The 27,081-nt window shown below is 42.8% G+C and overlaps 1 protein-coding gene across 3 annotated transcripts in view; it reads left to right on the forward strand.

Annotated features, from left to right (window-relative positions):
• Positions 1-27,081, forward strand: part of GLI3 (GLI family zinc finger 3) — a 438,381-nt gene that overhangs the window by 11,260 nt on the left and 400,040 nt on the right. For 2 of the 3 annotated variants that reach the window (XM_061585984.1, XM_061585983.1), the window contains exon 2: positions 24,577-24,739. In XM_061585984.1, coding sequence (XP_061441968.1) covers positions 24,616-24,739 — 124 coding nt within the window. In that variant the 5' untranslated portion in view covers positions 24,577-24,615. Of the gene's footprint in view, positions 1-23,499; positions 23,557-24,576; positions 24,740-27,081 lie in introns of those variants that run through there. The other variant, XM_061585985.1, reaches the window with a different exon arrangement.

The following is a 27,081-nucleotide window of genomic DNA, read 5'->3' on the forward strand; positions in this document are numbered from 1 at the left end:
AAACACTTTAAAACATCATAAAAAACAGACCTTAAAATACATTAAAACAAAACAATGTTAAAAACATTAAAAAAGCTTTAAAAACATCTTTTAAAAAAAGGTTAAAAACATTATTAAAAAAACATATTAACAAGCAATTCTAACACAGACACAGATTGGGATAGGTCTCAACTTAAAAGGCTTGTTGAAAGAGGAAAGTCTTCAAAAGGCGCCGAAAAGATAGCAAAGATGGCGCCTGCCTAATATTCAATTTTTGCCATTCTATTTGAATTTTATAATCCTGTTGCATGTTTTCCCCATTATTTCGTTTTCATTTCATTGTTAAATGCCCACGTTGGTTTTCCCTCCTAGGAAAGATGCCCCAGTCCCATGATCATTTTGGTTGCCCTTTACAATATCTTTTCTTGTTTTATTTCATTTATACCATTTTATCCTGACGTCTGAGGGATATTATTTAATTAAAACTTGTGGGATGGCATAGACCTGGATTTGGTCCAGAGAAGTTTCCTGGAATCCAGAAGTGATTCCTACTGATTAGGTCTTCTAAAACATCTCTGTAACAGCTCTGAGGAATGACTTGTCTCTCTGTCTTCTGGAAACCAAAACAATAATACTAAATTATATATAATCATTACTACCATTACTTCCAATTTTTCAGAATGATCAGGCTGCTACTATCAGATCTATTGTCAACCAGGTTGAAATACAAAATTCGCTAAAAGAAATAGAAGCAGAAGCACTGGGTATGTTCCTTAATGGTAAGAAAATCTAAATTTCTAACATCTGGGGCAATTTGAGGAGCAGAATCCTGTCTGCAGTAGTTCAGAAGATTTCTGGGATAATGAGGGAGAATTTATTTATTATTTTGATTTATATCCCGCCCTTCCTCCCAGCAGGAACCCCAGATGGCAAACAAAAGCACTAAAATACTTTAAAACATCATAAAAAGAGACATTAAAATACTGTAAAACAAAACAACTTTAAAAACGTTTTTTTTAAAAAAAGCTTTGAAGACTTAAAAAAAAGGTTAAAAAGCATATTAAAAAGCAATTCCAACACAGAAGCAGACTGGTATAAGGTCTCAACTTAAAAGGCTCGTTGAAAGAGGACGGTCTTAAATAGGCGTCGAAAACAACAGAGATGGTGCCTGTCTAATATTTGAGGGTAGGGAGTTCCACAGGGTAAGTGCCACCACACTAAAGGTCCGTTTCCTATGTTGTGCAGAATGGACCTCCTGATAAGATGGTATCTGCAGGAAGCTGCAGAGCGCTGTGATCGACTGGGTATATAAGGGATAAGACGGTCTTTCAGGTATTCTGGCCCCAAGCTGTATAGGGCTTTGAAAACCAAAACTGGAATCTTGAACTTGGCCCAGTAGCAAATGGGCAGCCAGTGCAATTCTTTCAGCGGCAGGGTGACATGTGGGCGATACCCTGCCCCAGTGAGCAGTCTAGCCGCTGCATTTTGCACCAACCTCAAGGGCAGCCCCACATAGACTGCATTACAGTAATCCAAACTGGAGGTTACCAGTGCATGGACAACAGTGGTCTTGCTATCCTGGTCCAGAAACGGCAGTAGCTGTCTTACCAGCTGAAGCTGGTAAAAGGCACTCCTAGCCACTGAGGTCACCTGGGCCTCTAGTGACAAAGATGGATCTAGGAGCACCCCAAGACTACGAACCTGCTCTTTCAGAGGGAGTACGACCCCATCCAAAGCAGGCAACTGACCAGTTATCTGAACTTGGGGACCACCAATCCACAGTGCCTCCTTCTTGCTAGGATTCAGGCTCAGTTTATTCAATAAACTTTATTGGCCCTCATCCAGCCGACCACCTAGTCCAGGCAGCGGTCCAGGGCTTGCACAGTTTCTCCCGATTCAGAGGTTACAGAGAAATAGAGCTAGGTAACTTCAGCGTACTGCTGACACCTTGCCCCAAATCTCCGGATGACTGTTCCCAAGGGCTTCATATAGATGTGAAACAGCATGGGGGACAAGATGGTACCCTGTGGTACCCCACAGCACAACTGCCAGGGGGCCGAAAGACCCAATGCTATTCTCAGAGAACGACCCTGGAGATAGGGTCAGAACCAGTGTAAAACAGTGCCTCCGATACCCATCTCACCAAGTCGGCCCAGAAGGATACTGTGGTCAATGGTATCACCAGCTGCTGAGAGATCAAGCAAGAGTAACAGGGTCGCACTCCCCCTGTCCTTCTCCCGATAAAGGTCATCCATCAGGGCGACCAAGGCCGATTCAGTCCCATAACCAGGCCGGAACCCAGACTGGAACACGTCAAAATAATCTGTTTCATCCAAGAGTACTTGCAACTTGCAATAGTACTTGCAATTTCTGTTCATTTGTATGAATCTTCATAGGTTTGTTGTCTGGTTCAGAGAGAGATGAAATGGAAATGGACTGCCTTCAAGTCGATTCCGTGTTATGGCGACCCTATGAATCGGGTTTTCATGGTAAGCGGTATTCAGAGGGCGGTTACCATTATCTGCCTTTGAGGCTGAGAGGCAGTGACTGTCCCAAGGTCACCCAGTGAGCTTCATGGTTATGTGGTCTCCCAGGTCGTAGTCCAGTTCCTTAACCACTACACCACACTGGCTCTCTTCAGAGAGAGATAAGGTTCTAAAATATGAATAGGTGCTGGAGCCATAATTTGCTTTAATCTAGCAAATAGTTTGCAGGTTGAAGGGATAGTTTATAGTGCTTTATAACCCTAATTTCACTAACGACCCTGTGAAGTAAGCTATTGTTATTCCCAGGACACTGAGAACCTGGAATATTATGATTGAACAGGTTTACTCAGTTTATTTTTATCCGAGGAGACATTTGAACCTGCTCTTTAAGCTAGCATCTGAGGGCCTCACACATGATGTGGAGGTGAGGTCAAACAGGAAACAGCAAGTTGTCACAGCTCACTTTACATTGTTATGCCTTAAAACAGGCAGGGGTGGGCAGTCTAAAGGCTTACAACATCTGCTTCATTTTTTTATAAATTATAGATCATCATCATCATACAAATTGTACTTCATCCACCAATTGGAGCCTAATGCAAAGGAAGTGAAGAATTCTGAGTCTAGAATTTATTCTGACTAGCAGAACTGAACAGATCTCACAATCTTGCCACACCTAAATCAATGCCTGGTTGCCCTTTGTTTTCTTCATTTCAGCGATATATTTTGGGGGTAGGGGAGTAATTTTGTTGCTGCTACTGGGAGTTGCTGGAGTTGGGAGTCAGATGCTTGCCAGTGTATTGCAAATCACCCAGAAATCCAGCTGTACATCCAGAACTAGTTTCTGCTGACCTCTGCTTTAGAATATGCTATGTGAAGTAGCTCTGTCTGTCTGCTCTGATTCTTCTGTGGGAGTGCTTTGAAATGCTTCCTATGAAGGAATTCATTTGAAGAATGTTGGAAATGGAGTTTGGAGGAAAGATCCATTGCCTAGAGTTGTCAGGAATTGAGTTATTATTCCTATTGAGGAATTGTATTACACTGGCATTATCCCTAGGTTTCACTCAGAAAATATGTTGCCAAAAAAGTGAGGGTAGCAAAATTATGTAAAATGGATGGGAGTTTTTAGCTGAAATGTCGTTCTCAAATGTGCTTGGGGGAGAGACTTATAGCTCAGTGGTAAAACATGTGCTTTGCATTTATTCACTACATTTTTGACCCATCCTTCAAATGGAGCTCAGGGTGGCATATGTGGTTCTTTCCCCATTCCTTTATCGTCACAAGAACTATTTCCGCTGGATTAGGTTGAAAGGTAGTAACTGGCCTAATGTTCACCCAGTGAGGATTAACGGGCCGTGATTTGAACCCAGGTCTTCTTGGTCTTTCTCTTAAACCACTGTGTCACCGCCCTGGGACATATTGGTGAAGGGCAGGCAAATCATCATCATCATCACATCACATTGGCTCTCTTTAGAAGGTTCTGGGTTCAGTTCTTAGTATCTCCAATTAAAAGATCTTGAAAGGCTGGGAAAGACTTCTGCCTGAAACCTGATGTTGAACTAGATGGAGCAGTGGCCTGAGTCAGCATACAGCAGCTTCATATCTGTTTGCTCCTGCAACATAATGAATGGCCTGGTTTGCACATCATGCTAATTCATGTTAAGACTTGGTGTGAATGTACACTCTTAAGTGTGTGAGTTCCTGGAGAGATCACAGCCATTTTGCTCCTTTCTGGTTGCCGTGTTAAGCCATGATTTGGTTTGGCATGTTGTCTGAACCCAGCTCATGGTTTAGCTCTCCCAGACAAATAATAAATCATAGGACATACCTTGGTTACAGCTAGTGGTTGATCAGGAGAATGCTAAACCACGAGTCTAGTTTCAGAAGCCTTGGCAAGCCATGACTTAGCTCAGCGCAGTGCAGCAGCAGAACTAGGAGCAGCAAAGCGGCTGCAATCTCTCATGGAACCCATGTGTTTGCACTAAACCATGTTTTGGCTTAGCATATCATGCAAACTAGGCTAGTGTATCAATCACATTTATGTTTTCACATGTTCTCCAATTTGAGTTAATCTTTATTTTATCCCAATTATCTTTGCCCTCTTTGTGTCCTATTTCCTTTCTGTGCTCTCTGCTTCCTTCTGTGTTTGGGCTGCTTTTCCAGGGCTTGGGGGGGGCAAAATCCCTGGGGCTGGGACTTCTGGAGGGTCCAGACTTCTGGAGGTCTGGACCATAAAACAAACAATACTTTTCAAAATAATTTTTGATATATCAACAGACCAGAGAAAGGCTATAATGTCTGTTGCTAAATCTCAGCATATCCAAGTCTTCCATAAGCACCAACGTTTATTACTACGATTCAGAAATGGCAAAGTGCAACATACACCTTGAGAATCTCATGCTGAGACCAGAACTACTAAGTCCCAGTAGCAGGCCCCAGTTCACAGAACTATTAGGTCACAATTCACAGAACTACTAGCATTTCCTACTGTTCTCTTATCATCATCATCATCATCATCATCATCTTTATTTATAATACTCCACAGTAATTAGTAATAGTACATCACAGTAGCAGATAAAGAGAAAGCTAATATATGGGAGTGCACGTCACTTATTATTATTATTTGGTCTGTAACTAGAATACGTTGGAGCATATCTACATGTGTTTTGGCATTGTTTTAAGGTGATATTAACATTATTGAGTACAAATACAAGTCTAGAGCACAGGAGAAAAAAGAAAAGTGAGAAAATTTGAAAAAGTGAAAAAAAGGTCAGGCAAGTTTATTTAGTCTTTGTTTCAAAATCATCATGAGGTGATGAGGGAGATAGTGAAAGCCAGTTGTTGGATGCTCAAGCATTATTAGAAGAAATAATTAATGCTTAGAAGAAAAACAAAACTTAGAAGAAAAATCTAATGAGGATTCTGTTGAAGTAGAAAAACAGAGATGCACTAGCATTGCTCAGGGTAAGGATAGATTGGTCTCATATCTCATATTGAATATTTCATTGTGAATTAATTTGCCTGTACGCTTAACACACCAGAAGAAATTTGCTTATCTTACATTTTCTTTCATTTTTGTGAGCAAAAGCAAATATGAAACACTTGTTCTTCAAAAATCAAGTTAATATTAGTGTATAGTACTAGTGTACATTACTTGCAGGAAATTTTGGAATACCATGACTTTTCTGGACCTTCTTTGTAGATCCTGTACTAAGTAAAAATAAAATTAATGTAAAACTGTTTACCCCATTGGAAACAGCCCTAAAATTAGCCTGAACAGATATAATTTACATGTCTCAAAATAATGTTAAATATATTTTACAAAATTCAACGATAAAAGTTATGCATTTTTCAAAGTTTATTTTGAACAGTGTGATTTTTAATAAACATTAACAATCCTGTTCTGATAAACGTTTTTCATTTATTTTAATTTATTTTCAATGTTCCTCACCCTAAGTTAAACCTTAATCACTTAAGAACTTGTTTAAAGAATGTGGTAACATTTGGTTTATAAGGAGATTTAGGGAGGGGAGCCCCATCATATGTCCTGCCCCGGGCCCAGTGCTGGCTGTCAGCAGCCCTGTGCTTTTCCCTTCTCCACCCAACACTATTTCTCTATAAATTGCAACTCGCACTCATGCACACATATACAGACGTGCATACTAGAGTAAAAATGTTTATTATAAGTGAAATGTATTTGTTAATAAAACTTACTGTTTTACTTAATAAATAGAGTTAAACTTGAAAAGTCTTTGTGGTGTGCGACTGACACATTTTCTTTTCAGGGAGGTGGAATGTGTGCATTAGAGTGGTAAGTTGTGACCAACAGATAGCAGAGGGTTTAAAAGTCTTGAAAAGTGTTTCATATTTTATAGACCATTCTCTGCTTCTCAGAAAATGTCACTACGAATCTGCACAAATAATTATTAAATATTTCTGAGGGCTTTGGGTTTTAAGCATGCCTAAACACACACTTGTATGAATCTAAGTAAAATAACTCTTGTTTTAAATTGTTTTCTGTACATTTTGAATGGATCTGACCAAGAAGGAGATTTCTTTATCCTTAAATATTCCCAAGGAATGGAGTAATAAACTTTGATACGACTGATAAAGGACTGTTTATGCTTGAAAGAAACTGTAATTTTCTGATTATTCTACATTCTACCTCTTGTGCCTTTCTACTTTTACATGGCTTTGCTCTGTTGAGACAGATCCCCAAAGACTGCCTCCACTAGTATAGATCAAAGTGTTGCATATGAACACCCCCAATACCCAGAGTCATTTCTGAAAAAATTAAACATCCTATGTTTGCTTGCAGACTGATCAGGGCACTCTAGATGCTGATGGCAATCAGCATAAACTTTCCCTACTGCTGATGTAATGATGATGAATGCTGCGGCACTGTTACTTCAGACAGCTCTTCTCAGTGGATGCAAACCACTTGTTAATGAATGAAATGCAATTCCAGCAGCATCAAATAGAAACAGGGATAGGAATCTGAAAGAAGGCAATCGGTTAAAAGGGCAAAGACAATAAACCAGCAGATGCAGAAAAGTGTGTGTATTTCAAAAGAAAAAAATTTTTTTTTGCCCTTCCTACTTCCTGTTGGCTCGCTGAAGATTGATAAAGGGAATGGTTTCATTCTAAGTTTAGAGGCTGGCCAGATGGCTTGCATTTTTCTTCATTCCTGAAATTTGAATTTCTGAATGCTTCATGCCTAGAACATTCTTATGGATCCAGACAGCTGATAGGGAACCAGTGTGGGCTGTATAGTCTACATATCTCACTTCCCTTGTGCACTTTGGGATGTCTCAAGAAAAAAGATACCTGCCCTCCTACTTGTGCTGTACAGCACCATAGCAAGTGCGTTAGCAGCTATGGGTCAGATGAGCCCTAGCCAATCTTATATGACTTGGGTTTGGTTTTTTTTGCCTGAAAATAGCTTGGTGCATAGTACTAAGAAGTGCTTGAAAAGAAGACACTTTGTCTGCTTAAGTGATGACCTAGGATTGGGGGGTGGGCTTTGAGGAGGGGGATTCGGGCTTTGAGGACTGGGAAGATGGCTTGAGGGAGGAGGGCTCACAGCATGCCCAGTCACCTGCCCCCCGTGGAAGCGCAGCCTGGGCAGTCAGAGGCTGCTCCTGTGGACACTTGCCCACTCCTGAAGTGCTGCCTTGCGAACTTGCTGATCCCCAGCTGGGGACTCTTAGCTGCTTCCCACACTTGAACAGACAGTTCCCATCATTCGGAGGGGGAAGTTGAGGTCCAGCCCCCTTCGCCCCATTCCCACCAGCTTCTGAGGCACAAAGAGCAACGGTCGGGGTTAAGGAGGAGCTGTCGTCTTCGCACGAAAGAGAAACCTACTTAAGTGGGCGCTGAAAGGGGAAAGTTGCTGTGTCAACGTCTGTGGCTGCAAAGACATGCTTAGTGTTAGAGAGGGAATTAGTTTCTAGAAAGCATAGTTAGGTGAATGAGTCTGAAAACTTTTGTCATAACTGTAACCTTAATAAAAAGAGAAAACCTCACAGCACTGTGTCTGCATCTCTTGGCTATGGGCAGGACAGTTTGATGCAGCCACATCCTTCTCCCTCCAATGCCACCATGACAGACAGCATGGAAGTGAGCGGCGGAGCATGGGAAGACATTCACCAAGCCATGCAAGCTGTGTTAACCGAAGTCCAGAGCCTTTGAACTGAAACCCAGTCTCTTCGAGCCGAGAATCAAGCCTTGCACCTTCAAATGACTCAGTTGGTGACCCAAGGACTCCCTGTGCAGCAGGTGCAGGGAGTTGCCCAGCTCTGCTGTGGGGGAAAGGTCGAGCAACTCTCCACGTTCTTAGCCCAGTGTGAACATGCGAGTGCAATAGTCGGAATTTGACGATGTGAAGGTGGCATTCATCAACAGCCTATTGGAGGGAGAGGCTGCCCAGTGGGCCACCCCTTTGCTGCTTCAGAATGATCCTGTCTTGACCCAGTGTACTGCCTTCGTTAACACCATGTCTGAGATCTTCCTGGACCCCCAGCGAAAGGAAACAGTGTCCAGGCAACTGGGGCACCTGAAATAAGAAAAAAACTCAGTTAGAACTTACATCAACTCTTTCCACATCCTGGCTTGAGACAGATTTCAATGACTTTGGACTGATGTTTTAATACCCCTCAACTTGGAGGTGCTGGATGAGTTGGCTCGAGCCTCTCAACTGAGCACTTTCTCATAACTTGTTCAGCTTTGTCTACAGATCGACAGCTGGCTTGAGGGTTGCTGCCAGCAACGCAGGGCTGAGGTGGCACAAACCCTGCTCCACTTACCACTCCCCCGCATCCACAATCCACCCAGCATGGGAACTTCATTGCAGCCGGGGGTCGAGCCCATGCAGATAGGAAGGGTGCTGCCGCATCTGACAGAGGAAGAGAAGGAGAAGCAGCGCAAGGAAGGTCTGTGTCTATATTGCAGGATGGTGGGGCATATGGCCAAGTCCTGCCTCGCCAAGTTGGAAAAGACGCTGGTGCAGGAAAGCTACAAATCCCAGCCCTTGTAGAGGTCCAAGAGCTGGGATTGTCTGCAAGTCAGCGACCTCAGGTCAAGCCTCTCCTGCCGAGATCTGCCTGTCTGCTTAGCCCTGCCTGCAGGGGAGAGGTTCAAGTGTTTGCCATGGTTTACTCTGGAGCCTCAAGTAATTTCATGGACTTGGACTTTGCATGAAGACACAAAGTGCCTATTTTGGAGCTTGAGTCACCCCTCACGGTGGAGACCATAGATGGGTGGCCGCTGAAGTCTGGAGCGGTTGCCAGAGCTACTGGGCCGCTGGAGGTGGAAGTGCCCGGGCATGCGAAACTGTTGTCCTTCTATCTAGCCACCTTGCCCCATTTTCTGGTGGTACTGGGTATGACCTGGCTGGCTCAACACGATCCCGTTATTTCCTGGAAGGAGGCTACTGTGATGTTCCAGTCGGACTATTGCGAGCAGCATTGTCAACCCCCCGAGAAAATATACCTTTAACGCTGGCAGCCACATTCCTGCCTGATGAGACGCACCTATCCGCAAAGTATTGGGAGTTCAAGGATGTGTTCGATAAAAAGGAAGCTGACCAACTGCCCACTGAATGCCCCATGACTGTGCCATAGACTTGTTGCTGGGGTCTACTATCCTGTTGGGACACATCTACTCCCTGTCAAAGCCGGAGTTGGCAGTGCTGCGGGAGTTCCTGGGTACTAACCTGCAGCGAGGTTTCATATGGCTGTCTAATTCTCCTGCTGGGGCACCACTGTTGTTTGTCAAGAAGAAGAACGGGGAGCTACGCCCGTGTCAGGATTACCGTGGGCTGAACAAAATCACTATTCCCAACCAGTACTCCTCCCTTTAATTGAGGAAATGCTGAAGCGCTTGCGTTCCGCTAAAATTTACACCATACTGGATTTATGCAGAGCTTACAATGTGGTCAGAATCAAGGAAGGGGATGAGTGGAAGACTGCTTTCAAGACATGTTATGGTCACTTTGAATACTTAGTCATGCCGTTCGGACTCTCGAATGCTACATCTGTCTTCCAGAATCTCATGAATGACATCTTCCGGAACTATTTGGACTGCTTTGTAATAGTTTATTTAGATGACATGCTCATTTACTCAGACTCCCACGAACAGTGCAAGGCTCACTTGAGGGCTGTGCTACAGAGACTCACAGAGAATCACCTGTACGCCAAGCTGGAGAAGTGTGTGTTTGACCTGACCACTTTGGATTTCTTGGGCTATCACATCTCCCCCGCAGGAGTCAAGATGGGATCCGGAGAAGGTGCACTGTGTGCTCTCATAGCACCCTCCCTAAAACGAAGAAGGATCTTCAGCGCTTTTTGGGGTTTGCTAACTACTACCACCGTTTTATCACTGCCTTTTCCAACAAGACAGCTCTCCTTACTGACTGCTTAAAGGGTTTGGGACCCTTTATTTGGGCTGACTGCGCAATAAGCATTTGAAGAGCTGAAGCAGATGTTCACCTCAGAACTCATACTTTAGTACGCCGACCCCCAACAGCTTTTCGTAGTGGAGAGTGTTGTGTCAGATGTAGCTATTGGAGTGGTGTTATTGGAGCCAGCCCAGAAAAGGTAGGGGTTTTCAACCCTGTGCTTACTTCTCCAGAAAGCTGATAATTGCCAAGTGCAACTACACAGTGTGGGAGAAGGAACTTCTGGCGATTCGGAATGCTTTTGAAACCTGGTGTCACTTTCTGAAGGGGGTGTGACACGAAGTGGAAGTTGTCACGGATCATCGAAACTTGGAAAGTCTTCAGACGGCCCGGAATCTGAACCAGCGCCAAGTGCGTTGGGTGTAGTTCTTCGCTAGATTCCGATCAGCATTAATTATATCCATCAAGCACAGAACTGTTGGGTGGATGCCTTGTCCCGTAAGCCAGAGTTCAAGGAGGAGTAACCTGCTACATCAGAATGTCACATTATACTGTTGGATAAGTTGGTGGTGGCCAGCTGCCCTGACTCTTGGGTCGAGGACTTGTATAGCACTCAAGAGAAAGACCTGTACACTCAGGAGCGGATACTGTGCACCTGGATTCTCTAAAAGGGGAGGGCTGTTTTACCACTTTGAGACTTTTTATGTGCTTTCTGCAGAGTTGCGATCCAAAGTCCTCCACCAGTGCCATGACTCCCCCACTGCTGACATTTTGGGGTTTTTAAAACCTTGCAGATGATCACAAGGAACTTGATGTGGCCGAAAATTAAACATGATGTGGAGAGGTACGTCCAATCCTGTCCCACTTGCGTGAGGGCTAAACATGCACAGGGATGACCCTCAGGCTTGCTAGAGCCCCTTCCCACACCTGTGGGGCTGTAGCAAATGATGACTCTTGACTTCATCACAGATCTCCTCACTTCCCAGGGGAAGACAACTATTTTGGTGGTTGTAGATGCTTTCAGTAAAATGGCCCATTTTATCCCCTGTATCGAGTTGCCAACTGCTTGAGAGACTGCCCAGTTATTTGTAGAGCACATATTTTGGCTCCATGGACTCCTCTCCAGTTCGGTTTTGGATTGGGGAACCCAGTTCACCGCCTACTTCTGGCAAGTGTTATGGCATTTGCTGGGGAGTGAGCTGAGACTGTCATCTGTGCACCACCCCCAGACAGATGGACAGACACAGAGAGTGAATGCTACTTTGGAGCGGTATCTTCGTTGCTATGTAAATTACCAGTAGAACAATTGGGTGCCTTTACTGCCTTTGGCAGAGTTCGTGTATAACAACTCGGTGCATGCCTCAATGCAGCAGACTCCGTTCTTTGCCAACTTGGGATATCACCCGTACACCTTTGCCCATCCCAGTGCTACTCCGGCTGTACCGGCGGCAGCAAAGTTTGTGCAGGAACTGCAGGTGATGCAGCACTTGCTACAGGAGCAACTAATGCGGGCAAAAGCCAACTATAAGTAGCAGGCGGATCAACACCACCAGCCTGACCCGGAGATACAGGTTGGAGACAAAGTGTGGCTGTCCACATGTTACCTGCCCTCAAGGTTCATAGTCAGAAATTGCAGGCTCGAAGACTAGGACCCTTTGATGTAGAAGCCCAGATCAACCCCGTGGCATTTCGTCTCTGCCTCCCACCTTCTTTGAGAGTCCATCCTTTCTTTCACTGCTCTCTGCTTACTCTAGAGCAGTCGCTGGTTCCCCATCGAACATTGGAAGCCATGCCTCCCCCCTGGTGGTGGATGGTCAGGAAGAGTTTGAAGTGGAATGGATCCTGGATTCTTGGCGGCACTGGGGAAAGTTACAGTACTGTACTTGATCTAGTGGTTTGGGCACCCTCCAGAGGAACAATCCTGTGGGGTGGCGACCAACATGCATGTGCCGGATTTGGTGAGAGAGTTCCATGAAGCTTATCCAGATAAGCTCAAACCCCCAGGGTGGAGGGAGTTTCAGCATGGGAGGGGGGGTGATGTTATGACCTAAGACCGGGGGGAGTTTTGAAGAGGGGGATTCAGACTTTGATGACTGGGGAGATGGCTTGAAGGAGGAGGGCCGGCAGCGTGCCCAGTCACCTGTCTCCCCACGGAAGCTCCTTTGGACACTCCCACCTCACCTGCACCTGAAGCACTGGGTGCCCAGCCGCTTCCCATGCCTGAACAGACTGTTAGCCCCCATCATTCGGAGGGGGAAGTTGAGGTCCAGCCTCCTTTGCCCCGTTCCCACCAGCTTCTGATGCACGAAGAGGGGTTGAGGAGCCGTCGTTGTGTGAAAGAGAAACCTTCTTAAATGGGCTCAGAAGGGGGGGAAGTTGCTGCGTCAACATCTGTGGCTGCTAAGACATTCTTAGTCAGTGTTAGAGAGGGAATTAGTTCCTAGAAAGCATAGTTAGGTGAATGAGTTGGAAAGCTTTTGACATAACTGTAACCTTAATAAAAAGAAAACACCACAGCACTGTGTGTGTCTGCATCTTTCGGCTTCGGGTAGAACAGCTTGTGGGGTTGTATGCAGATGGAAAACTTGCATGTATCTTCGATGGTGACAACTTATAGCAGAGTTGCTTGAGCTAGTTTGTGCATTGTGGAAGCCATGTGGAGGCCATTTTGAGTTTTTCCATGTGGTGACTGTCTCCATATACTGGATTTTATGTTCAGTGGTTTATGAAGCAGATCTCTTTTTATAGCACATGGTCAAAAAGAGATTTTTCTCTACACAATTGCAGTCAGAATGTTGTTCACGAAGGTCTAGATCACTTCCAGGGATTTCAATGGGACATAGGGAAAGAGCTGGTTTCTTAGCTGTTGCAAGACATGGTTTTATAGTTAGGGATATGTACATTCTGTGCTTTAGAAAATTATGCATAAAAATAGCTGAATTGTGCAACCTTTCTAAATTATGGAAATGTTTGCATTAGTTTTATTTAATTCTACTTTTACTGCGTTTGGGAGAGGAGCAAAAAGTAATGGAGGTCACTGAAGCCCCCATCCCTGACCACTGCCAATCCTGCTGAGCCTCCCCACTGCCAGCTTTTAATAATCAACCCAGTATTGTCTGTACTTTCATGCCTAGCCTTGAGTGCTAGATACTTGTGTATTTTTTTAACAAAAGAAAGAAGACAAGACTCTCAGGATCCTGAAATATCTGTCCAATACCAGTATGATCATGGAATTAGAGAAAACACACAATCCTGTGAGCAGGATATAACGAGCATTCACTTGAATTGTACTTTGGAGACACTAGGAAGGCCCTTCAGCTGGTGGAATGCTGGTATAATATACTAGTATCTCACCCTAATTAAGCATGGTCTACGACTGAAAGACTTGAAAACAGTCATCAAAGGGAACTAGAATTGATACTAATTTTATTACAATTTATATTCTACTTTTTATTCTGAAGGTAGCTTACAGTAGTGAAAATTAGAAGCTGTTTAAAAACAACAGCAAGCAAATGAAAAACAGGCACCAGTATCAGCAGTTAAACAATCAAGTAGGGGAAGAGATCATTCAGTGTTGAAAACCTGTCGCCCTAGGAGGGGAGGGGGTCTTCAATAAATCCTAAGAAGAGAATACAAGGCTTCAACAATCAAGAAGGCTCTGTCCCACTGTCAGGGCTGAGCATGCAGAAGCCAGGAACCATGAGATATGTCAGTCGGGATCAGAAGCCAAACCAAAAGACAGGACTGGAGTGAGGACCCAAGAGTAAGACCTAAAACGCTAAAGTTCAGGTAGACCTTGTCTCTCAAGCAAGACACCCCTGAGATAGGAAGCCTTTTATACTTCTTCCTGTCCAGGAGGACCTAATGGGAAGCCTGTGTGGGGTGAATTTTGAAGGTTCTTTCCTGAGAAACTGTAATGATATTGCTTGCCACATGAGGCATTGATCAGTTTTGGACACCCTTGCTTTCATTAACCTCAGCTCAGAGCAGAGCCCTGTCTGATGATCTTAAAGGCTGGGTGGGATTATGTAGGAACAAGTGGTCCTTTAGATACCCAAGACCCAAATAATTTAGTGCTGTAAAGGGGATAACCGGCACTTTGAAGTGTGCTTGGAAACAAGTTGGGAATAATGGAATAATAAGAGTAACATGTTCCAAGTATTCTACTCTAAGCAATACCAGTGCAGTGTACAATAATATAAATTAAAATCAACCAATACAATTATAAATGGAAAAATAAAAGAAGAAACTAAAATCACAACAAGAGCAGAATAACAAACAGAACAACAAGAATTGTCAAAATCCAGCCGGGCGGTCCACTTTCCCATAAAAGCCTGATGAAACAGGTGGGTTTTAAATTGGTCCCAAAGTTCATGAGAGTTAGCACCAGTTGAATTTCAAGGAGGAGGGCATTCCATAGTTGTGGCTCCCACTCAGAATAAGCCCTTTCCCTGGTTGCAGTACTCCAACCTGAATGTGACCGACAGTGTATGATAGTGACCAAATCTGCCTTCTACAGGAAAGGTGGCAGCTGAATACCACTTATTGGATTGGCTTTTGCTTCTGACGAAAAATGCATTTGTCTTCTCTGGATTAAGTCAAAGGATTGCAGCTTTTTCATCAGATAAAGTTGGTTAACATTCTGCCTAGTAGAGCCGGTACAGATGAGGAATGTAGTATAAGAAAAGGGAATTTATGCAAAATCATGGCTCCTCTTCTGTGAACAGAAAATAATTATGTTATGCTTTTTCATTCATAAAAGGAAAAGGGTGCACAATTCTAGTCTGTGCTTGCGTTAAGATTCTAATCCTGGGAAACGGAACTGTTCTGGGTACATTTTTATTTTGTTTATTTACTACATTGATATATGACCTTTCAGCCCAAACATCCATGGTGGTTTACTCTTGATGGTAATGGGTTACAATCCAAGAGACATGACAGAAAAGGAAAAGGGTGAGAAGTAAAAAAATAAGCATATTCCAGTACTGTATCTCCTTTGTTAGGTGATCAGTATGGTGCTTCTCCATTAATTCTAGTAAAGATAAACTGGTATAGGTACATTTTCCTTTTTTTTTTACATATACACAGAGATCCACAATTGTACTTGGCAGATTGCTACAGAAAAAACACATCTTTCTTTCATCCTGGTGAGAAGCCCTGCTCTTTTCTGGAGTGGGGTTTCTCTTTGATCTTGTGCTGGGCTTTGGAAACACATGGAAAGGAGCAAAGCATACTGCATCTGGGATAGTTCAAGGATGAGACCTCATCCCCCCCCCCCAAAGTCATGTAGCTTGGATCTGGGCAGTAGGGTAGGAGCTTGCCTCATTGTTGCATTGTATGTTTGAGGAGCTCTAGAGCGCTGAATGATGTCACTTTTGTAATCCTGTGGTCCCCCCCTCCCCATACAAGAGAGTCGGAGTCAATGATGATCAAATTTTAAGCCAACATTTGTGGATTCCTGAATATACAGTGCATGTATACACAGTGAATATACAAAGTAGTATTTTAGTGTTCATTCAAATAAACCATTTATTTTCCCTTCTCCAACAACTTGCCTGTATCATCATTCCAATTTAACCATACATTGGTGCAAGCTTGCATTTTAATGTTTTGAAAAGCAGAGGTGCACCTGCAGGCAGGTTGCTGGCCTGGAGAGATTAGCTTGAAAGTGGGGATCAGATTAGTTTGTTGAATGGGCTCAAGCCTGCGGGAGAATTGCAGAGGAATCAGGCATGATTGAATGGGAAAAGACCATTACTGTTAGCTTTCATGGAGGAATGTTTATCCCTCTATTTTACCTATGAAAATTCAGGACTGCATTTTTCTGTTGGCTGTGGTCATCATTCTTATGCATACGCAGGGGACGGTAATTTAAGAAGCTAGCTTTCTAATATTTGAAAGCAAGGTTTACTTTTAACATTAGGCATGTGGCATTTAAAGATCGAAATGATTGGGTAAGGTACTGTTCCAAAATTTCAAATTAAAAGAGAAGTAATGTAATCTTCCTCCTTGCTGACATCTGCAAAAGTTGATAAGATTGTGTGATGAGACTAAAAATTGCCTTTGCTTGTGGTTCCTTATTTATAATGGTTATGCAAATAATAATTACTTTATATAATGACCAACAGATTAAAAAAACCAGAAGATTTAAGATGAGGATTGCTTTTTATTTAATTAACAAAACTTAGATACCACTTGATTGTAATAACCTTCTAAGCGCTTTACAAAAATATAAGACAAGGATTGTTCCAAGTATCAATGATCCTGATATCATCCTATCATCCCTGTTGGTAAAGAACATTCCTGCATTTCTGGTACCTGCCCTTGATAAAAATAATTGTTCTTATTTTTGGCCCAATCTTGTCTTTTAGGAAGATTTTTGGGATTCCTTATCATTTTTGTTTTGTTTTGTTAGTGTGAGTTGCTAAAGGTGTGTCATTCTTCAGGTTCAGCCCACCGAGCTGTGGGAGGGTAGATATTTCTTGTCTAGAGCATATGCATGTGCATGCAGGCAAATTAGCACTAAGACATCATGCAGAGGAAAGTCTGCCATTTCACATGCTGGATGTGGTGAAGTTCACCTTGGCAACACATTGTTGTAGAATAATTGTCCAATCTGCCTCTGTTGAAAAGAACAGTCACCTTGTTTGCTTTTAAATTGGTGCAGGACAAGCTATTGGACAATAATGCAGCAGACTGTTGGGATCCTTCCAGCAAAGTAAAATCATGAGTTTGGGTAGGGTTGGGGCAGTGTTCATTTCATGTGAGAACAGAGATATTAAAAATAAGCAAAGTGCTCCTCTTTTCAGCTATGGAAAGTTAGGTGGGTAGGTGCCTCTTGCCTATTTATCTTGGTAGTTGTGATTACTTAAGATCTCTAACAACAACGAACAACAATGACTTGTTAGACATTTGTAAGTCGCTTGGAGACTTTCAAGTAACAACACATTAAAAACATAAATATAAATGCACAATACCATATACTGTGCCACTTGTATGCTGAGCAATTTCTAGCGTTAATGCTTTAGCAGAAGCTTTTGGGAACTATATTACACATTCCGGGGCAGAATACCTTACGGGATTCCTTAGATTTGTTCACACTTAGTTGTATCTGGAGGAAGTCAGGAGTTTTCTGTAGCTGTTCAATTCTTGTTGGAGAGAAACAATACCATACTTGTCTAGCTTCCTGACTGGTATGTCCTTTAAGCCTTTCATGACAGATGATACCCTTTGAGAGCACAGCAAAGAGAGAACTTTGAACAGGCATTCCAGTCACTGGAGGGTGTGTGTATAAGAGGTTTTTTTTAAAACAACAACAACAACCTTGTGCTAGTCTCTAGCCTGGTGTCCCATGGATGTTTTTTGTGTTCCCCTTATTTATTTTAGCATTTTGAATTCTTTGAAATCTAGAAATAATCATTAGAATGTGTTTAGCAATTCAAGTAACTTCACTGCACTTTTTCATAATGAATTTTGAACACTGAATTTGACTTTCCTTTTTAGAGTATTATTTAAGCACAAGGGCCACAGTGCTCAAAGAACACCTCTCTGCCATTTACCTGGATTAACAAGGCAACTGTAAAGCTCTGAATGAAGGAGAGAAGCTGAGAGGGAATATTTCTTTGACTTGCCAGTTATCTCTGTAATTAATATATTTAAATTAATACAATACATGCGGCACAGCCAAGAAAATGATAAGAAACTGTGTGGTCTTTCCTGTCCCCCCCCCAAAAAAATATAATTCTGGGTAGATTAAAGGAGGACACTCAAATTCATTGGTAGGGTGGTAGAAGGTAAAGGCACCAAAATTCTCCTATCTTTTGCTTAGGTTTTTGCTTGGTAATTCAGACTAGAGCTATTCCTGTGAAACTGAGAGGTCCCTAGCTAGAAATATTGTGGTAGTAGAAAACCAAGTATACAATAGGGGATACTGCAAATTGAGGTAAAAGATCAAAAACCTAACTAAGGCCCCATCTGTACTATACTTTTAAAGCACTATCATACCACTTTAAGAACCAAGGCTTCCCCCCAAAAATCCTGTGAACTGTAGTTTGTTAAGGGAGCTGAGAGTTACCTAGAGCTACAATTCCCATTGTTCCCTGGGAAAAGGTTGGTGATTAATCCACTCTTGGAGTTGTAGCTCTCTGAGGGGAAGAGGGGGTCTCCTAATACCTCTCAGCACACTACAGTTCCCAGGATTCTTTGGGGGCACCATTGTAACAGAAGGCTATGACAGCCCGCTCATACCCTTTGTTGCACAACTGCCTTGCAGGGTAGGCTGTTGCATCCTAACTATACGGTAGTCACAGCTGCTACCACCCTCCTCTTCAAGCTCACAGATAGAAGGGGATGCTGGGACTCTCAAGCAAACACTTAAACAGGGAGTTCGAGATAGCATCCAGTTTCCTGACCCTCCCTGGAGTGCAAAAGCTTGCTTCTCTCCACCAAGGTCCCACTCAGGTTACAAGGGCACAGAGCTGCACCTAGCTTTCTGTCTCTTCCAGAGACCAGATCAGTTGCTTTTCTCTGTCAACCCAATCCTATATCTGTAGCATGAACCAAGTGACTAAGGTTTGTGTGTGTGTGTGTGTATGTGTGTGTGTGTTTGGCAACCATACATGCAGACCCAACTGTCAAAGTGTAGAATGTTTATTAAGAACTAAAGAGGAAGGAAGAGGAGAAGTGGATAAAGCAGAATACTGAAAATAAAAGGAGCTCTTCAGCTCAAAACTATCTGTCCTTGCTGTTTACAAAGCAGGCTTCTGATCTCCTCATAAGTAACCCAGCAACCCAGCATGACACCAAAGGGAGGCGCTGTGGGTTGGTGGTACCCGAGTTCGGATAATTGGTCAGTTGCCTGCTTTGGATGGGGTTATATTTCCTCTGGAAGAGCAGGTTTGTACTCTGGGGGTGCTCCTGGATCCATCTTTGTCACTAGAGGCCCAGGTGATCTCAGTGACTAAGAGTGCCTTTTACCAGCTTTGGTTGGTAAGATAGCTACAGACGTTTCTGGACCAGGATAGCCTGACCACTGTTGTCCGTGCACTAGTAACCTCCAGGGTGGATTACTGTAATGTGTTGTATGTCGGGCTGCCCTTGAGGTTGCTAAGGTATGAAGTATTCTCTTAGGCAAGTAGGAAGAAACCCATAAGAGACAGTAGGTGAGAGAACATAAGAATGTAAGAAGAGCCTGCTGGATCAGGCCAGTGGCATATCTAGTCTCGATTCCTGTTCTCAGTGGCCAGTCAGTTGTCCATGGGAAAGCCGCAAGCAGAGTCTGAGTGCAAAGAGCACTCTCCCCTCCAGCAGTTTCTAGCAACTGGTATTTGGAAGCATACTGCCTGCGACTATGAAGGCAGAGCTAATAGCCATTGATAGCCTCTGAATCTGTCTAATCTTCTTTTAAAGCCATCCTAGTTAGTGGCCATCACTGTCTCTTGAGGGAGTGAATACCACAGGTTAACTACGTGCTGTGTGAAGAAGTACTTTTTTTGTCTGGCCTGAATCTTCCAACATTCAGCTTTATTGACTGTCCACGAGTTCTAGTATATTATGAGAGAGGGAGAAAAACATTTCTGTATCCACTTTTTCCATACTATGGGTAGTTTTATAAACTTCTGTCGTGTTCCCTCTTACTCGCCTTTTCTCTAAATTAAAAAGCCCCAAATGCCATGCAATCTTTCCTCATAGGGAAGTCTCTCCATCCCCTAAAGAGAGATCCCAACAAGTAGCCTTCACACTGCTTAACAGCAGTGTACACAATTTCTTTGTACTGTTTCATGCAATAGAACAAGTGACATAGGAGTGGATAGACTTTGAAAATTGCAGCTTCCTTTGAAGGGGAAGATAGGCATGCCATTTTAAGGCGTAAGCTTTCAGATTTCATGATCCTTAAACTACATGCTGTTAAGCACTTGCAGGCATGGAGTAGGGGGCTTTGATAGTAAAGCTTTGTCTATCACTGGACATTGTCTACCTATGTCAGAAAATACCTATTGTGAATATACTGTAAGATAGTTGTTAATGGCATTTTTGTAATATAGAAATTGTAGGATAAGAATCAGAGGGTGTGCCTGTATTAAAAAAATGTAAACCTGAGATTATTGTTCTATGAAAGGAATGGAATTTAAAATAAATAAATCCCCACAATGATACAGTTTCCATGGTTCTTTGAGGAAAGGCATGAAAGTTACATCAGTTTCAAAATGGTTTCTATCTGCTTCAGATGTGTTGAGTTGAGTTGATGTGATCCTATGAACACATCAAGGAGAAGCTCGTGGTACCACTTTTGACTTTCAAGTGTCTCAGACCTGATCCTGACCCTAACTATTCTTATGTTATGTAGATATTTTGTGGGTGCATTTCTTTATAACTAATAAGAAAAAATAATACTGGTTGCATATGAAGCTGCCATTCTTCCATTTAACTCAGTGTGGTCTACATTGGCTGGCAGCGACTCTCCAGGGTTTCAGACAGGGAATCTCTTCAGCACTCCCTGGAGATGTCAGGGACTGAACCAGGGACCTTCTGCATGCAAAGCAGATGCTCTACCCCTCAGCTATGGCCCTTTCCCACTTTAAAAACTTTGTTTCTTGACTATCACAGACAGGGGTGGCAGGTGAATCTGGGAGGAGAGGAGAATAATTTTCTTAGGTCACTAGATCCCAGACATTTCACTAGTTGGACCCACCAATAGATTTTTGTCATTTGAGACCGACCTGCGGCATTGTTCCAGTCTTTAATGTTGAAGTCAAAAGCTTCTACAACCTTTTCCCCCGACACATACTGCTTCAGACCTTCTGACAGACTGGGAGGTACCTGGTTTTAAGATTGAACTCCCTCCCACATTGAAAATTCCATGTTTCATGTTCTGATCTCTTTCAAATTTGCATGGTAGTTTCCTAATTTATTGTTAAAAATGTAAATTGCCTCAAGTACTAAACTAGCTAGATCAGGGTTTTTTAACCTGTAGTCTATGGACCCCTAGGGGGTCCATGAACCAGGCACAAAATGTTTTAAAAAGTGTGATTGCACCAGCTGTTTGTCCTGGGATATCCCGGGAAAAGTTTGTTTGTGTGTTTTATTACATCCCTTGGGAATTAGTACTGATTAGTGTTTCACTTTCCCAGTGATGTATGATACTTGAACAGATGTTGCTTGGAATAATAACCATTTCCTGGCAGGAATTGTGCTCCCAATCACAACAGTTTTGTGGCTGGTTGGTGGTGGTGCGAACTCTGGAGTAGATCTTTTGGTGAGGAGGAGTCTAGCACAGATGAGGAAGGGCTCTAGCAACAGGCTCCATCCTTTCTTCAGGATAGATTAGCTGACTAGGAAGTACTCCAATCTGTCATTGAAAGTTCATTTACAAGGAGGTGAGGGCACAGATGAAGATTTAACAAGTAGAAACATCTGTATTCCTCAGAGTGGAAAATGGTGGAAATTGATGCAAGGCCTAGCATGGATGGGGAACTGGATCTAGACAGTGGGCTAGATCTTTATCTCCTCTACTTCCTGCAGGCCAATTTTGACAAGTGGATGAGGTCACTCACCTGACAATCGCCTCACATCAGAATGATAGCAGGTGACCTATTTTTGCCTGCACAGTTTGAAATCAAACTGTCAGCAAAGTCACAGACTGCATAGTGTCAACCATCTTCCAGTCTTATGGAGCACTGTCCAGGGAGCTTTGCAAGTCCTGCTAATCAGCTGATAGTTGGAGCTTGTGAAGCCAGGTGTTCTTTGCTTTGCAAGTGGTGTCAATCAGCAGATCTCCTTTTGTTATTGCCACATCTTTGCAACATATATGTTGTCAGGTGTAAGACAGGTGGGTGTGGGTTGGCTGAAATGGCCTGGCAGGCCTAACTAGGCCAATGGATGAGAGGTTTCCCACTGCTGGCCTAGAAGGACCAGTGGAGTTACGCAGGCCATTCTTTTGTGTGTCTCTGTGTGACTGAGGGAGAGCTGTTAAAGTGAAATTAATTTTGGTGCTTTCTGCCTTTTCCTTTAAAGCACTAGTTGTCATGGTGGCAGTGTGGAATGGTTAGGATGCCATTTTCAGGTTTTTTCTGTATTTTGCTGATTCCAAGCCAAATAAGTACAAATTCTTTATAAAGCTTACTTGAAAAGACTGGCATGTGTTGTTACATACGAAATACTTGTGTTCTTTTCTGGGTGGCTGGATGGTATGAGAAACAGCTTGCTTGGTGGGGCAGAGCCACTATGCAGCTTGCTTGCTTGGACAGAGCTAGGGTTGCCAGGTCCATGGCCTGAGACTGATCCTGTATCTTTAGGAGAAGACAAAGTCAGCCAAGTGCAGGTGTTCTTGCAACTCTGTAATGGGAAAAACCACAAGGTGGAATTCTCCCTTCCCCCTGCACAACTTTTAAAGACACAGAAGTCCTCTTGGTTGCCAGGCCTGGCTTTGGGCCAGGCTGACTTTCTCTTCTCCTAAAGATACAGGATCAGTCTCAGGCCCTGAACCTGGAACCCCCCGGCAGAGCCACAGTGGCAGGTGGGCTGCTGTTGCTTAGTGGAAGGGGTGAGGTAGAGGGGAGGTCATTGTGGTGTAGGAGTGTGCCAACCTTCCTGCCTCCTCCCCCTCTTGGTCAGTAAAAGTGTCTCAGCTGCTGGGAAGCTAGCCACCTAGGAGGCCACTTCTGGTTGGTATCCTATCACTAATGCGCAGCTATGCAGAGAATTACTTGTAGGTTTTTGAGTTTGTATTCTGTGGATGCTAGAACTCCCGAAAGAAGATGGAGCAATGTGAAATATTTAAAATGGATGAATAACGAGCAGCAACAATTGACCCCCAAAATATGTGCTGAAAGGTAGGCTAGCAACATGTGTTCCCTTCAGGGATTTCCATTTAAGGTTTGTTTAAAGAAAGGGATTCTACTTTCATTCTCCAGACCTCCTTTCTCTTTTTTCTGTTTTTTCACAGGTGTGGTGCTTTAATAACCCTTTTCCAAGTTACGTTTCTATAACAAACTAAATGAACTGTTTACGTGATCAACCTTGAAGATATAATTTAGCTAGACTGATATAAATGCTAAAGTTTAAATATTTGGATTTCCAGTCACATGGATGATCAGTTCAGCTTCTGCTGTGTAGTTCCAGACTAGGATGACATGGGTGGAAGGGAAGAGTTGGCTTTCTGCCAGATACCTTAGTGAATAGTCACAGTTGCATTTGGGTGTGAGTGTGTGTGTGAACATAACTAAGCTTCCTGTAAAACCTTGAATTCCATCCATGCTGCTTGTAAGCAACTCCAGTGGATTTAGGTTACTTGTTTCTACGTAGCACATTGAAATAGCAACTTAGGAAATGTAGTTAGGCAATGAAGCAGACGAGGTAGAGTGCTGTATTTGGACTCGGGACCCCTGTGTTTGAATCCCTGTTCAGTTGTCTTGTGTATTTGGTCTAGATCATTGGTCTTCAGCTGGTGGGCTGGGAGTCGCTCCTGGGTCACAACAACAGCACTGCTACTGTTCAAAGATATGGTAACAAATTAAAAAGTTTGTCTCCAAATGCATGTTTGGGTAAAAATTTGGTTCTGGCTCTGAAAAGGTTGAAGACTACAGAACAATCCTGTTGTGGTGTTTGTGGGAAGATTCCATGGCTGAACAACTGCAGGGTTGGAGGTAGGGGAGGGTTCCTCACTTCCCCTCCACCTCCAATTGTAGTAAGTGAGAGGGAATTAACTACTCCAGGTCCAGGATTGGTGTACTTTAGGACCTGTTTTTGGGCATGCCAGATAAATGAGGATCCTGAAACACCCTGTTTTAATTTCCAGTGCCTATACCCACAGAGCTTTTCACAGGGGTACTGGAGGCCCCTATGCCATTCCATAAACAGGCCTCCCTCTTCACTGGTGGAATGGCGCTTACATCATATCCAATGGTCCCTCATTTAGCTTTGGCTAGTTTTAGGATTGCACCTTAAGTGAAATGAGTTAAGCTACCTTGGTGGTCTTGTGTTAGTCGTACACTACCTCACAAGGTTGTTAGGATGAAATGCTAACACTCATTTGATTTCTTGAGCTTCTTGGAGGAAGAATAAAGTTATAAAGACAATCAAAGTTGATTTGATGAGCTTTGCGAGATGGTCTGTAGTATACAGCATGCTCTTCTTTGAGTGAGAACTGCAGCTGTGTTTTTGTCTGGGCTTTTTTCTTCTGCTCTGTTTGAAGTTTTACGGCTCTATTGTTTTATTCAGGTATTAGTGTGAAGAGAGCTGAAGTAATGAGAAGTCATCATGGAAGCCCAGTCCCATAGCTCTACTGCGGGTGGAAAAAAAAAAGTTCAGAATCCCATAGTGAAATGCTCCACTCGAACAGATGTCAGTGAGAAAGCTGTTGCCTCCAGCACAACATCCAATGGTGAGTAACAGCAGGGATTTACTAGCAGCAAAACCTGGAGTAATTTAATGTGTGCTGCATTCCATGCGAATTGAGCTTTTGCACCTGGATTCACTGTTTGTTCTGAGAAAAGGCTAAAGCTGGCTAGCAAGCAGAGGAGGGAGAAGAGAGGGGAATGGAAAAGTGTGTGTATATATGAGCCCTGTTCTGGCACCAAGCCTTGTCTGTTTCTTCCAAATTATCTAATTTGAACTGTAAATAGTGATGTTATTTTGGGAAGTTCCTGTTGTGGCATTTTGGAAAATAATTGTGATTAGCCTGGAAAGTGTTCAAAATACTTTGCATTTTACCATGGAAATTGCTTACCCTAGCTAGATAATTGGTTACCACAATAGAGACAAAAGTGGCCTTGTCAAAAATTAATGGCATAATGGCAGGGGTTTCTTCTTCTTTTAAAAAAACTCTTATTATCAACATCCTCACTCCAAAATCTTCTCCTCATTGATTTCTTTAACTACTCGACATGAAACAGTTCTTATAAAGAAAACATGCCCATTTTAAGAAATGTGAATATATAGTTTGTAGAAATTTGCTTGGTTCCCTCCAGAGCACCTTTGCTTGCTTTGTAATTTGACATGCACACTGTCTAGGCTTTCCCCTTTTCTTCACTTTCTGGCTAAATTGAGAAAGACTAGGGTCATTGTTCAAAACCCCTGTTGCAGTGATTGAACCAGATTTGTTTCACAAAGTAACAAAAAAAATGAATCTATGACTTTTGTCTAAGGTATAGTTTTAGGGGGGAAATGTAGAAACTCCCCGTCCCCTTGGGAAGTCGTTCTGCTGTCCTCAGATTTTCCTAAGGGTGCCTATCCGATCTCTGCCTCTCATTTAAAACCATACGGGATAGGTTGCGTGCTGCCACTCATCTGTAATATGCCGCATGTGTGATTATTATTTGCTGATTGGTGCAATGGTATGCTACAATACTGACTTGACAATATTGGAGACTGAGGAAATGATTATCTTTCATGTTAGATTTAAAGTGGATTTAGATCTAGTATATTTATTTTGGATGGGTTGATTATATTTTATTTAATTAAGAACTCTGGTAATTTTAATTATTTAAAACATAAGAATATTGTAACACTCACTTGAGATTGATAACAGATATAATTTTTATAATTTTTAATAATATAATTATACTATCCCTCTCTGTCTTTTATGTTGTGTATTAAGCATATCCAAATCATAAAACTTGGGGAAGATTTGTTAAAAAATATGTGGCTGATGCAGTTGATAGGCATTACTGCAACAGCACTGTATGAAATTGGTAATCTGACTCACAGCAGCTTCTTATGCTTGTGGTTTGGCATGTCTCTAGAAAAGGCATGTGACTCTGGAGCACATATGTGCAGATCCATAGCCTATGTATCGATCCCTGATAGTTCTGTGGCCGAGCAGTGAACATCACTGATTGAAGCTCCATTCCTGTATATAAGTAGCTAGATGTTCCATCCTTTGAATTGGAGCCCTATGGATGCACTGAACATCCAGTGACTCAGCTATTAGGACAGGTGAGCGCCACTGCCCCACCAGGCTGCCCACTACTGGTTGGTAGTCTCAGAATGTGGCTAAGGTTCAGTCCTTTAATGTAATCATCCCACAGCAATGCAGCAAGTGACAATTATACTACAACATAAATAACAAGAGTCGGGTAGCACTTTAAAGAATAATGCAGTTATTATGACACTCTTTGTGGGACACGGCCTGCTTCATCAGTTGCAGCTATAGAATGCAGATCTGCATGTAAGTACTCCAGAAATGTGTCCCCTTCTATTGATTACTGTATTTTTGTAAACATCTACTCTTCTTAGTATGCTTGCTTCAGTTTTATTTACGTAAATCAGATTAACTTTCTGGTAAATAGTTGTGATCCAGGGCCCTGCAAGTGCGTTTAAGAACCACTGAGGCTGCAGAGTGCAGAAGTGGTTCCAAATAAACCAGAGGGGCTCCTTCCACATTTGTACTGAGCCCTTCGGGGCTACTTTAGTTGATCAAGCCTCTATATGTTTAGGAAAGAGAAGCCAATTGTGCTCCCCAAACTTGAATATGTTGCTTTTAATCTTGATGGCCACCAAAGGGGTGTCAGGCATTCATGGCTAATTCTATCATTTGCGCAGTGCATTTTGATTACTCAAAGTATTTATGTACATTAACTGAGTAATCCTTATGATAACCCTGTTAGATAAGTCATTTAGATATTACAGATAGTAATGGGGGGAATTGTGAGAATAATGGCATATTGCCTGAATCGCTGATTGAGTTCATGGCTGAGATGAGATTTGGAGATGAGATTTGAACTG

This window comes from Rhineura floridana, chromosome 10 (genome assembly GCF_030035675.1).
Source record: "Rhineura floridana isolate rRhiFlo1 chromosome 10, rRhiFlo1.hap2, whole genome shotgun sequence".
Taxonomy (NCBI): domain Eukaryota; kingdom Metazoa; phylum Chordata; class Lepidosauria; order Squamata; family Rhineuridae; genus Rhineura; species Rhineura floridana.